Source organism: Aquila chrysaetos, chromosome 6 (assembly GCF_900496995.4).
Source record: "Aquila chrysaetos chrysaetos chromosome 6, bAquChr1.4, whole genome shotgun sequence".
Classification (NCBI taxonomy): Eukaryota; Metazoa; Chordata; class Aves; order Accipitriformes; family Accipitridae; genus Aquila; species Aquila chrysaetos.
Genome location: NC_044009.1, coordinates 24,455,740 through 24,468,357, shown reverse-complemented (window position 1 = coordinate 24,468,357; position 12,618 = coordinate 24,455,740). Strand labels below are relative to the sequence as shown.

Below are 12,618 nucleotides of genomic sequence, written 5' to 3'. Positions count from 1 at the left end.
TCAATTAAATCTCATTCCTTGTTTGTTATGTTCTGCAAGGCAGACAAAAATCCCAGTCTGAACCCAGTACAGTGTATCTTGATACAACTGCTATAGATCTGACAAACAAGTCGAAGGGTATTTTGTCTGAAGGCAGTCATAGTGATATTATCAGGGATGTGACAGAACAAGCTAATAGGCATGTCTATGACAAATTAGCCCAGGACATATATGCATCACTACAAATAAATAAATCAATCCTTCCATCTTAAATATAAGAATTTAATCCTTCTAGATAAGAACATCCACAATTTTTTTGCCATGGAGAAAATACAGGATTCACTTTAAGGCAACACTCAAACAAAAAGAAGCCCTCTCTTGAGGTGTCGCTAATACAAGGTTATTCCTTTGGTCAACGAAACCTGCTAACTAGGAAAAACAAGCTACCCATGTTCCTCTAAGTTGTTGGAAGAAGGAATGGAATGAGAAAAAGAATGCAGAAAATCTAGATGAAGTTGGAGGGAGAAGGGGGAGGAGTAATCCCAAATCTAAACAGAGTTTGAAGGAAGAAAAGCAAAGATGGAAAAGAAAGTGTGAATAGATTTATGTTGCGATACTGCTCTGAGAAATGACTGAAAAAAAAAGTCATGTTCTTAACTGACATCTGAGGTAAGAATTGGATTCTCTTCTTATGTAAAACACTTGGATTGATACACAGTTTCACTCAGTTCTTAAATGCCTGTTTTTACTATTTAGCTGACTTCACACAAGGGATCTTAAGAGTGTTATTTAAAAGGATGATAGAAATATTTGTGAGACTTGATTTGTTTTGCAGAGCCAGTATACCTAGTAGTGATGTGGAAAAAGGAAAAAATTCATCAGAGCTTTGCCTTATACTGAATTTCAAAGGACATTGGTGTTCTGCCCCTCCCCCCAGTAAAAAAAAAACAACCACAAACCAAAAAAATCATTCTTTCCTCCAAACTCTTAGTGTAGAAGTTTTTCATGTAAAGAAATAACATTGAGCGTTTAAGAGAGTAAATCTTCATTCTGCTTTTGAGGTTAATTTGTAGCAAAACTGTCAGAAGTCCCTAACTGTACAGAACTGTAGTTCTATTCCCTTCAACCCAGAGACATATGCTTATAAGTAATTTTAAAAAATTGTATATAGGTTGTTAAGTGAACTAGAAGCCTAGGAATCTGCTATAGTTTATCCATACCAAAATCCATTTAGTCCTATATTCAGTCTTCCAGCAGTATCCAGATGCCAGGTTTTTCACACAGAGGTAGAAGAACTCTGAAGTAAGAAAGTTAAAAGATTACTTCTACTGCCTTTGGCCTTCTCTTTAGGTCTAATTCTGATCTGTAAGATTTTGAAGTTTGAACAAAGGTGCTTTATCTCAGAGCTTAGGTGGACCAAGAATGCATGCAGCACTAAGGCACAGCAGTTCAGCTGACAGGCATTGTTTAATCATCTGATGTATTTGATTGCATTGCATTCATATGATAATAGAAATTATCCTCTTTTTTTTATGTTTCATTATATGAGGTTTCTCCTTTTGCTAAGTCAATCCTATAACCCTTATCTGTACTCTGATGAATTCTATCCCTTTTCTTGGATAACCAGAATTCCACTGTATTCCAAAAGATGATATGCTTTTGAGGAAAATTGTATTTTTGGAGTACATAAGGAATATTGCAGGTTGTATCATAAAATTTTATTTATTTTCTTTTAAAATAATGCATCTTGAGCAGGGAGGAGTGTTTACTGGGGTTTTTTTCCTCCCCCAGTTATTAGTTAGCTTTTTAGTAGACTCCCAGGGACCTTAATGGAAGCCTTTTGCATATCAAAGTAGTAAATGTTTTGTTTATCTGCTCCTTTATCACTGCCTAACACATGGTCCAGAAACTAGTGAGATGCAACTTTTCCTTTTGAGAAACCTTGATGGTGACTAGATCTTATAGTCTTCCAGCTATTTTATTCTATTTTAATTGTTGTTACTTGAGCTAACTTGCCAGCTACAGCGCTAAGAGCTTTTAGTTGCTATGAAACTTTTGTGTTGCCACCTATAACTTCATTATGTTTTTAAACGTTAGCATCGTATTTACCACTTTCCAGTCTTCTGTAACTGTAATTATTTATAATAGAAAAGTTTTGTTGTAGCATTTTTTTCTTCAAACTTTCAGCCTGTGATTGTATTCCATATACATTGCCAGGAATAAAACTAAGGTCTGTGGCAGGTATCAGTTAAACTTCCTTTACAGTAAGGAGGTAAAATATAATTTGGCATCTCAGTTATGTAATTTCTTGTTTTATTATTTCCTTTGACCAAGACAGCCGTGTCTTCTGCAAGATTCCTGCTTCTGGTATGCATGAGCCATGACAGCTACTACTTTAGTTTCCTAACTTTCACTTGAATTGCATATTATTACAATATGTAAGGGTATATGCATTCACACATACTTCACTCCTACACACACACACAGTCTCCCCACACACCGTTTTTGCAGATACGGGAACATGTGCATGTCTTGTATATGCTATTGAACACTGTGTAAAATTATAACAAGTTAGATAGGCATGGTGGCCTTTATATTCTAGCCTCTGGAAAGTAAACAAAGGTAAAATTTTGCAACATGAATTTTTCAGCATTTAGCATTTGGACTCATGAAAAACCTGGACTTGACTTTACCTGTGGAACCACAGGTAGTGAGTCTGTAATAACAAACATCTTTTTTTGGGTGTGTGTTAATACAACGTGCACCATTAGTTCAGATCAAGTATTGGCAGTCAATATTTGATGTGTACATCACTTTAGTGAATGAAGGATAATATGGTAGTAGCCAAAGTAAAATGTAAGTTGGTTCATTATGAAGAGCATGCAGTGCTTTATCACTTTTTATGTAGCCAGTGTGATTTCTGTTACTTGTTGCAGTGATTGGAGGGGACTTTGATCTACAGGATGTTCATATGACTTCCCTTGTGTTTACCTGGAAGGCTTTTTTTTGTTTGATGGACAGTGCTTCAGTCCCTGCACTGTGAAATACCTTGTGGGTCTTGGTCTTCTGATAACTTTCATTTCCATGCTATTTTGCATTAAAAAATTTGGTTTGTTTATGACTGTTAGTGACTCTTGTTCTTCTCATATGACCTCAGTAAATAGGGTTTTCAGCACTCATGATACTTAGTACTCTGTGAGGCAGTCTGGGAGCTGTTAGTAGTTATTTTTGAGAGGCCACAGACAATGTATGATGTTTTAGAAGGACTGGGAAAAAACAAATGTAGCGATTGTCAGTTATCAGTAGGGACAGAGAGAGGATCTCCTTATAGACTTCTTTGCTTGAATTACAGTGTTTCCCTGAAAACTGAATAACCAAACTGTTCATAAGAATCTAGAAGACAATGAAGTGATGAGGAATGGTTACTGGTGATTTAGTTAAGAAAAATCACATCAGGCCATCCTAAATTTCCTTCTTTGACAGGGTAACAGACCTTGTCAATACAGGAGAATCATCTGTCTTGGTACCATTTGTCATGTTGCATCTATCATACCACCTCTCAAAAGCCCAGCTTTTGGCATGTTCTTGTATAAGGTTTATAAGCAAGCTAAGGAAAATGCGGAGATTAAATGGTGATGAAATGAATATGTGGCTGGCTGGATAACTTTTCTTAATTGCTAGTGGCTCAGAGAGAGAGAGAGAGAGAGGGAGAACAAAATCTAATGGTGGATCATGAGCCCTATTACTGAGCCCTCTCCTGAGGTTTAAAGTAGATGCTTTCAAGTATGAGTTATTGGGGGGGTGGAGAGTATTGTTTGTTTGGTTTGGTGGTGATCCTTATGAGGTATGCTTTTCTGGACTAAATCTTGTTAACTCTGTAGAGCTCAAATGCCAGTTTTAATTTTTTTTTTTTTTTTTTTTTAAAAACGTTGGCCAAACCTATCATTTTTTTCAAGTAAAAACAGTTCTTCCAAGCTGAGAATTCTTCTTTTAGTTGTCATCTCTCAGTAAAAGGCTGAGACATAGCTATATTCAGATACGTTCTCTTGTAATTGTTTTTTCAGTGCGAAGTAGCTAGTTAGAAATACTTACTACATGTTTGCTTGATATCAGCTGGCTTTATTAATAACTAATGTCTGAGTACTTCAAGGACTTCTGCACACGTTGACTATCTTCTGCACATTTTGATTGATTTTTAACTTTCAATAAATGTGGAAGCTGAATGTTTATAACCAAGGAAATTACCATAACATTTATTCACGTACTTCTGTTAGCAGGTGAATGCACCATAAGTGGTGCATGACTGTCTGCCGTGTTGTATTAAAGGAAGCATCCATTTGGGTCTCACAAGGTCTGGTTATAACTTTCAAATGAAACATAATATTCTCTCTTCAGTTATATTTACTTTTTAAAAAATTATTTTCATTGGATTTGCTCAGCTGTTACACATTGAAGCCTTGTAAGATTCCTGTGTTGCGTAAGAGAAATAGTCCATATCTGTCTGTTCTGTTAATTCTGCAAGACATAAACACTTGTATTTCAGGCAGTCCTAAAGACAGAACTGCCAGTTACACAATATATAAAAATCTGCTGCTGTCACAGTGAGACTGAACAATCATAACTTGGCCTCTTATAGAAGTGAGCCAGAAGCTGTGGTATGTGTGTGAGAAACAGTGAGTACGGAATTCCTTGGCAACATGTGCAGAGTTCCTGTTGGGCAGCCATGTTTTGTAGGGAAACGGGCATTTATACTCAATAGTATTTTTACACTGTGCCATATTTTAATGTTCCATTTCTCTACAAAAGCTCAATATTAATTAGTGATAGTTTTACCAGTGAAATAACCTCTTTATAAGCTCACAGCTTCAAACAAAGGAAATACCTTTACTTTTTCTTGCTTTGCTCTATTTATAAAAGGATTGTAATGTGTGTTTGGCCATTCTTAATGGGTGTTTGCATGAAGAGGGTAACTGACTAATGCCCAAATTGTTATCTTTAGCTTTGTGGAACGTTCCCCCATCCCCCTCTGCTCTTTTTAAAAATGGAGTATCTCTGCTAAAGTAGCAGAGCTAGTAACTTGAGTTTGTTCATTAGGTGTGATGCACTCTAGGTGATTACTCTTTTTTTTTTTTTTTTTTTTTTTTTAAAGACACAATATTGTTGTAAATATGCTTGAGATTTTTCAAGTATTTATATAAGGTGGGTTTTTTCCCTCCACTTTAGACCAAGCTATGATGACATGCCACTCCCTGTCACTCCAGAGGCTGCTAGGATTGCTTGCCTGTCCCCAGAAGAGATGGAGAAAAAGAGGAACAGAGACAGACAGGAGATTTCCAGCCAAGACCAGGAGTCCATTGATGAAATATGCTCTTCTGCTCCATGCCTGTCTGATGAGGGCACAAAGAAAACTTTGGTAACACAAGCATTTATTCAAAAACGAGAAAGAAGGCAGGAACATGTTGTAAGAATATCCCAGCAGTCTACAGGCATTTGTAGCAATGAGAAATGCAATACCCCGAAAGATGCACAGATTCCAAATCATAGACACAAAGGCCAGTTTATAGCTGTCAGCCCTGTACCTCAGCGTTTTTCTGTCACTGCTTTAATCCATAGTTCTTCTGTTAATCCTAAACCAGGAAAAAACGTTAGGAATTTGGCAGCATCAAATCTGATTCCACATAGTGGATGTGATAAAACGGGAATGGAGGTATGCAATAGTGATGTGTTATTGAACCCATGCTTGAATCCTGCTCCAGCACTGGTTCACCCAAAATGCCCTTCAGTTTCTCATCAGAAACCTATGTGCAGCCACAGCAATTCTTTATGTATTACCTCAGGTCAATCTCTCTCAAAACGAGGTGGTTTACGAACTCAGGATGAAACTTTAGTGTCTGATTTCCATCTCAGGGATACTGTGGGTATCACCAGCTCCCTAGATCTTGGGACATCCCCACAACTAGCAAAATGCAAAAATGTGAAGGCAAACAGAGGTGATGAAAGTTCAGTGGATGAAACTATTGAAGATGTTATTTTGAAATACTGCCATGGAACTACATCTGAAGAAACTCGTTTCAAAGAAGAGAATAATCCCTGTTTAACTTTTTCATCACTTCTGGACCATACTCATTTAGAGGGTTCTGAAATGAGTTTTGACTGTGATGTACCTATTCAGGCAGGAACAGACTTACCCAAGGCAGCTATAAAAGGTATAGAAGTCCTGAAAGAGGTCCAAGTAAGTTTGCAAGATAAAGACTATGGAACACAGCTCTTTTCTGTTTTAAAAAGTGAGTCAGTAGAGAAAACAAAAGCAGTGAAACAGGATGTTGTAGCTCATACTGAAGAACCAGTTCTTCCAGCTCTGCCTCATGTGCCTCCTTCTTTTGTGGGAAAGACTTGGTCTCAAGTAATGTATGAAGATGATATAAAAATTGAAAAACTTGTGCGTGATTTCAGGGAAGGTCGTTTTCGCTGCTACTTTGACAGTGAATCCACAGCCAACTGTACAGGAAAGAGAATGAAGAAAAAAAAGCAGAAGGATGAAAAAAAGAACAATATTGTTGAGGGTAATAGAACAGAAGGTGCATCAGTTAAAGCATTGCCAGAATTTAATGATGCCTTAAGTGGTGGCTCTGATTTTGGTAACCTATCTTTAGCCTCAGATACACTATGCAACCCACAAATTCTTAAAATGCCTAGGAAAAGAACATGGCGCCTGGCTTCAAGATGCCAGGTGGTTAAAGTCAGCCATGGCACCCAAACAAGTCTATTGAACTACCCTGTAGCAAAAAGAAAAATGTCTAGAAGGGAATCTGATCCAGCTGATCAGAAAGCAAGCGTCGTGTGGCCGGAGAATGAAAAAACTCCAAACATGAAAACTAGACTATGTGCCCTTAAACTTCCTGAGTCCTATAGGAAGATTATGAGTCCTGTACAGCCCAAGACAGTGGTGTATGTACTTTCATGCCCAGAGATAAAACAGTGTAAAGGTAAACCTATAGATATTCCCAAAATGAGGAAAAATCGTAACTCCACAGATAGCAAGGACTCTGTAAGGTATAAATACAAACAGTGTTCTTTTAAGTATTATGACCCACTAACAAATCGAATTTTGAAAATGCCTCCAAAGAGTACAGTTGGTGAAAAAGCCAAAAAGCCCTCCCACGTTCGACAGCTTTTCAGAAGTCTCAGCTTTGACGCAAACATGAAGAAACTAGCTGATGCACAGAGAGAAAGCACACCATCAAAGTCAATGAATTGGTCAGACTTCTATAGTTCATCTTCAGCATCGTTCCTGCCAGATCCAGGTAAAGGGAATGATGCAGCCTCAAGCCAAAAGGCAGATGGATCTTCTGTTTCCACAGAAAGAACAGATTGTTGGGTATCTGGTCAGTCTGAGAACTCAAAACACCTCATCATTTCACCTTTGAGCTCTCAACAGTCTGTGGTAGAAGATGTTAGATTAACTCCATTTAACAGTAGAGTTACCAAAACTCCTCTGACCTCCATCAGGAGTGAGCAGTTAGAGAGAGAAAATCCAAAGGCAATATGGAAGAGAAAAGAAAGCAGTAATAAAGAACCAGTTTTTTCCAGAAAGGCTGCAGGACCTATGTCTGTCAGATGTACTGTTGGGAGGAGAGGAAACAGAGTAACTGCAGGCAAACAAACTTCCAGAACTAAAAAACAGCAAAAAGAAGGGATGAGAAGGAAACTTTGTCCTCGTGCCCAGAAATCTTCTGCTTTCTCCATCCACAGGTGCCAGACAAGGAAAACTACAGTGGGAAAGCACCGTAAGAAAGAAAAGTCTGATGCTAAAAAATTAAAGGTGAGGAGGAAACCAAAAAGGACCTTTCTGAACTCAACGGTTGTCACAGGGATTCCTGAAAAGAGGCAGAAAGTCACATCGGAATCTTTTCCCAAGAAGCCAGAGTGAGCTTCTTCCAAAGTCAGGAACTGGGAAGTAAGTGGAGATCAGGGTCACCCTAGCACTGTGAACCGACCCTCTTGAAGAATTTCTGCTGTACCCTTACTTCGAAACTGTCATGTTCTACCAGGTGAGAGCTAGCTACCAAAAGAACTTTTTTTTTTTTTTTAACAGCCAGCACCTGGGAAAGATTGAGGAAGAGGAAAGGGAACAAAAGGAGGTCATAGATGAAGCAGTTGAAGTGCTAGAGTTGCAGAGTGTAAAGCCAGTCTAATGTGAAACAAATACAACTGTAAACTCAGCTTTTGTTCCTGGAATATGGGGACATAATGTATTGCACTGTTCTACTGTGTAAAGCTGCAGAAGTTGTGCATTTGAGTTAAAAAGCACTTAGAATCCTATTTACTAGACTTCACCTGTACATTAGAAAAATGAGCTTGAATAGTATCATATTGTTTTTATGGTTTTATCAGTGCGTAATAGTGCACTATAAGGTAAATTAGAAATTGTAGTAATTAATTGTGCCTATTCTCATTTTTTCCACATAATTCTAAAGTGCAAAAAATGACTCAGTTGTTATGCTAGAAATTAAATGAAGATGCATTAATCTGAGCTGCGTATGTATTTTGTGTTCGTGTATATGCACACGTCCTTCAACACATAATATATACTTGCCTATGGAGTGGCATTAAAATTAATACAGTATGATACAATTCAGATCAATTCCGTGCTTTCTTGAAATGAAATATAATTGTACATGTTTTTATATTGACTTTTTTTCCTGAAACCATGTCCAAAGCAGTTATTTTGGACAAAAAGTCACTGTGGGCTCTTGTCAAGCAATAACGGACCATGCTGGTAAGGAAATATGTCTCTCTAGGGCACTGTTCAAATGGTGGTGGCTAAAGTGAAATCTCAAATTCCAAAAGAAATATAGGCTTAGGGTTTGGGGTGGGTTTTGCTTGTTTGTTTGTTTTTCTTTTTAAATAGCTTATTGATCAAGTTTATAGGTGAATTTCGCATTCCTTAGTGGGGGGATGAAAAACTTATAATACAAACAAATAGCAGTGAGTTGTTCTAGAATTTCAACCTTAAATTGGAGTTTCTGTGCTTTTTCATTTTTTAATTGGGTGTACTATTGGTTATATTTTTACGTACTATAGTTGAAACTTTCTTTTTAAACTTTCAGTAAAATATTTAAATAAACCTTAAGTAGCATCCATCTAAATGTATTAGAGTTCAAATATCTGTTTCAACAGATATTTAAATATCTCTCTTAAAATATTTAGTTGAATTAAAATTATGTTCCATAGTGATTCATGTTTGGCCACTGATGCTCTAACTACTGTGATTTTATGGCAAAAAAGACCGTAGTGGTTTGGTTTAGTTTTTTCTTTTTTTTTTTTTTTTTTAATAGCTATGATGACAGCTTATTTAATGTGTTTAGGAGATATAAACCCCAGTCTTGCAGATGTTTCTATGCTTTAAAATCCAAGATTAATTGTTCATTTGTATTAAGCTAAGCATATAGTTAAACATCATCACAATCAGGGCTCTGGTTTGTAAATCTGCAATTTGGTATATTATATAATCTGTCTTACTTTAAAGGTCTTTGTAAATTCTATAGTGGTACAATACATCTTTCAGAACACAAGAAAAACATAGAAAAGACCAGGCCCTGCTCTCTCTGCCATTGAGCATAATATCTGTGTGTTTTCCCCTGAAAAAACAAAATAATTCTTGATTCATTTTCTGAAGTGTCAAGGGTCACTGGTTTGGGTTAAGATAAAGGTGGACTTTGAAATGTTTTATTTTAATATACAGTATCTGAAGGAAATATAAAAACTGTCATCATAAACCACTTGTTCAAAAAAAATTTGGGGATTTTCTTAATGTATGCGTGTATTTCCCAGGATAAAGAAAAGATGTGCATGTACTTAAGCCAGCTGGAAACTAAGTTCCTTTACAAGTCAAAAATGGTCTGACAGATTTTTGATTTTTTTTTTTAATTTATTTTATTTTTTAAATAAAAGTTGATTTCTGTGGATGTATTTTCCTATGGTTGTCAGTAGACACAGAACCTTATGACCATATTGCAAGTCACTGGAAAATGAAGGATTATAATATGAGTTCTTATAGTCCTCTTAACTAATTGTGCCTGTATAATTTAGTATTTTGTCTAATATAAAAATGATTTTTTTAAAGCAAAGTTTTAAAGGCATGGTTTTTATAGAAAGGGTAATTTTTAGATAAAGCAAAAGAAGATTTTTAAATAAAGTGTGTTTTAAAGCAAAGCTTTAAATTAACTCTATAGATAATTCCCATTCTAACATATTTTTATGATACAAGAATGTTTTCCTATCTAACTTCTTCCATCGTATTTTTCACAGTGTTGTACACATGAAGAGCATGAATTGTTTTGTGTGTGAATAAGGCTTAATGCACATTGTACTTTAAGATCACTAGTGCATATTTGTTTACAGCCAAAAATACTGTTCTCCATACTTGTTCGTTGCAAGCTTGTGTTCCTTCAGCACACAACTTTTCCTGGAAACCTTGAGTAGTAAAAAATGTCTTGAGGACTACAGAATGACTAATATTTTTAGTCTGTAATGTCTTTTTTTTTTTTGTAAATAGTAGACCCCCTTGTCAGGGTTGGGTTTTTAAAAAGAAAAATGTATTATATTTAAATAAAATTGTAAGTAACTATATATTTTCCTTAAAACAAAACAAAACAAAAACCAACCAAAAAAGTATGAAATGTAACAATTTTTATAAAAAATAAGACTTGGGTTACAAGTCTGGAAACATTTCTGTGGTTGACTGTCAAAATAAGATTTGCTGTAAGCTTGGATGTTATTCTGTGCCTCACTTCTTACTGTTTAGAAACTTCTGTGCATGCTCAATGACTAGTAGAAAAAAGGAAAGACTGTGATATGAGAAGTAAATGTAGAAACTGCTTTGGAAAGAGACTTGATGAAGATATGTGCAAAACATAAAAAAATGCAGAGATGCTTAATATCATGTGCATGAAGGAGAAAAGAGAAGTTTTCTGGGGTCTTGAGGAATTAGTCAAACACTTCCCTATTAGATAAATGATACAGATTCTGCTACCATTTTTGAATAGCATGTTGTTTCATTAGCAGCATGGCTGAAACTTTGAAATGTGATTGTGAAGTCTACACCAATGGAAAACTGCAGAGCTGAAATACTTTCTCACTGAAATTGATGGGAGGGTTGGGGGGGTTATTTGTTTTTTTGTTTTTTAACATTAGTGGACAAAGATGGTTCAGTATGTTTGCATGTCTTAATCTAGTCCAGTTATCTTTTCTTGCTTCTCTAAAGAGGAATAAAGTAATGCTTTTTGAATCTAATTTGCAGCAGATAGGTGCAGGATATTTTATAGTAGTTGAGAAAAATATTACTGTTTCTTCTTCTATGCATATGTGATTTTGACCTTCTGCAAGTTCATACTTACGTTTTTTATACAGTTCATAATTTTAAAAGTCTCTCCTCCCTCAAAGTACTCATTCAACCTTTTAAAACAATCTCATTCTAAGCAGCTTGATTGTTATTATTCACTTGTTTTGTGAACCTTGAGTGTGACCCAGACTCATACTGTGCCAGGTGCTAACCAAACATGGAATAGCAAGTCCCCAAAACATTAGATGTTTGAAGCTTGCACCCAGCACTTCTTCAGTTCCTTTTCTCATACAATCTTTTGCTTTCTAGTTCTTTCTGACAAGTTTGCATCCATTTCTTTTAATTGTAGTATGAAAGTTCTCCTCTCTGGGGCTTGGATAAAATGAGGTATTTAGTTGTATTTATAATGAGACTATGACTTAATCTGAAGGTGTGTTTAAGTTTCATGCTAAATTTGTGCCCAAATGAGAATATGTGTTTTTGTGGTTTTCATGTTCTCGTAATTGGTAATGTATTTTGCAAAACTCTTGCTTGGTGCTGTAATTTTTTATCTGCTTCTCTGTCTCTACTGTCTGTGGTCATTTGACGCAGTGTGAGTTGGTAAGAATACAGTGGTATTAGCAAACTTGTGCAGTGCTATTGCTGGATGTTCTTTCTTTGTATCTTCAGCTCATTTAATTTCAGATTTATTGTTTCCATGTTTTTCCTCAGTCATGCGTTTGGATTTTTTTTTTTTAATGTTGTGAAGAGGTAAATTACAGGACAGGATATTCTGTTTGGAAGTAAATCAGTGACAGGTAACAGAAACTGATGATGTCCTGATCTGAAATGCAGAGGACAAGGTGGCATATGTGCTCCTGTGCTTGGGAGTCTGCTTACTTCACTGAGTAGTGCAAATCAGGAGTGGGATGATGATTCTTGATTCTTTAGCTGTCTTCCTTTCTCTTTCCCCTAGAGTAACTCTGCCTGAGAATGGAGTAATCTGAATTCATGCTTATTCTGGAAATAGAACAGTGTTTCAACTGTTGATGTTTTGGGGACAGATAAGAAAAGTAAAATGTATCTCACTTGCTAATGCAATTAAAATTCCAGAATTTTTGTCTTTAATGATGTATCTGCTATGAATCACAGCATTGCCGATAATTTTTTTCAGAAAACTTTGTAGTAGCATAGGTCTGAGCATGCTCAGAAGCAAAGGTTTTGTTCCTTGTTTGCTTATGTTTTCCAGTTATGAGCTTATTCATTCCTTCAGCAGAAAAAAATCTTGTTTTAATAAAATAAAGACTGAATTTGCA

General features: G+C 36.0%; 1 protein-coding gene across 5 annotated transcripts in view; it reads left to right on the top strand.

The window, feature by feature from the left end:
- ZDBF2 (zinc finger DBF-type containing 2) overlaps positions 1 to 12,618 on the top strand; it is a 19,611-nt gene extending 6,993 nt beyond the window's left edge. For 4 of the 5 annotated variants that reach the window (XM_030017304.1, XM_030017305.2, XM_030017306.1 and 1 more), the window contains one exon: positions 5,203 to 12,618. In XM_030017304.1, the coding sequence (XP_029873164.1) occupies positions 5,203 to 7,909 (2,707 nt within the window). In that variant the 3' untranslated portion in view covers positions 7,910 to 12,618. Of the gene's footprint in view, positions 1 to 274; positions 649 to 5,202 lie in introns of all 5 variants that reach the window. The other variant, XM_030017309.1, reaches the window with a different exon arrangement.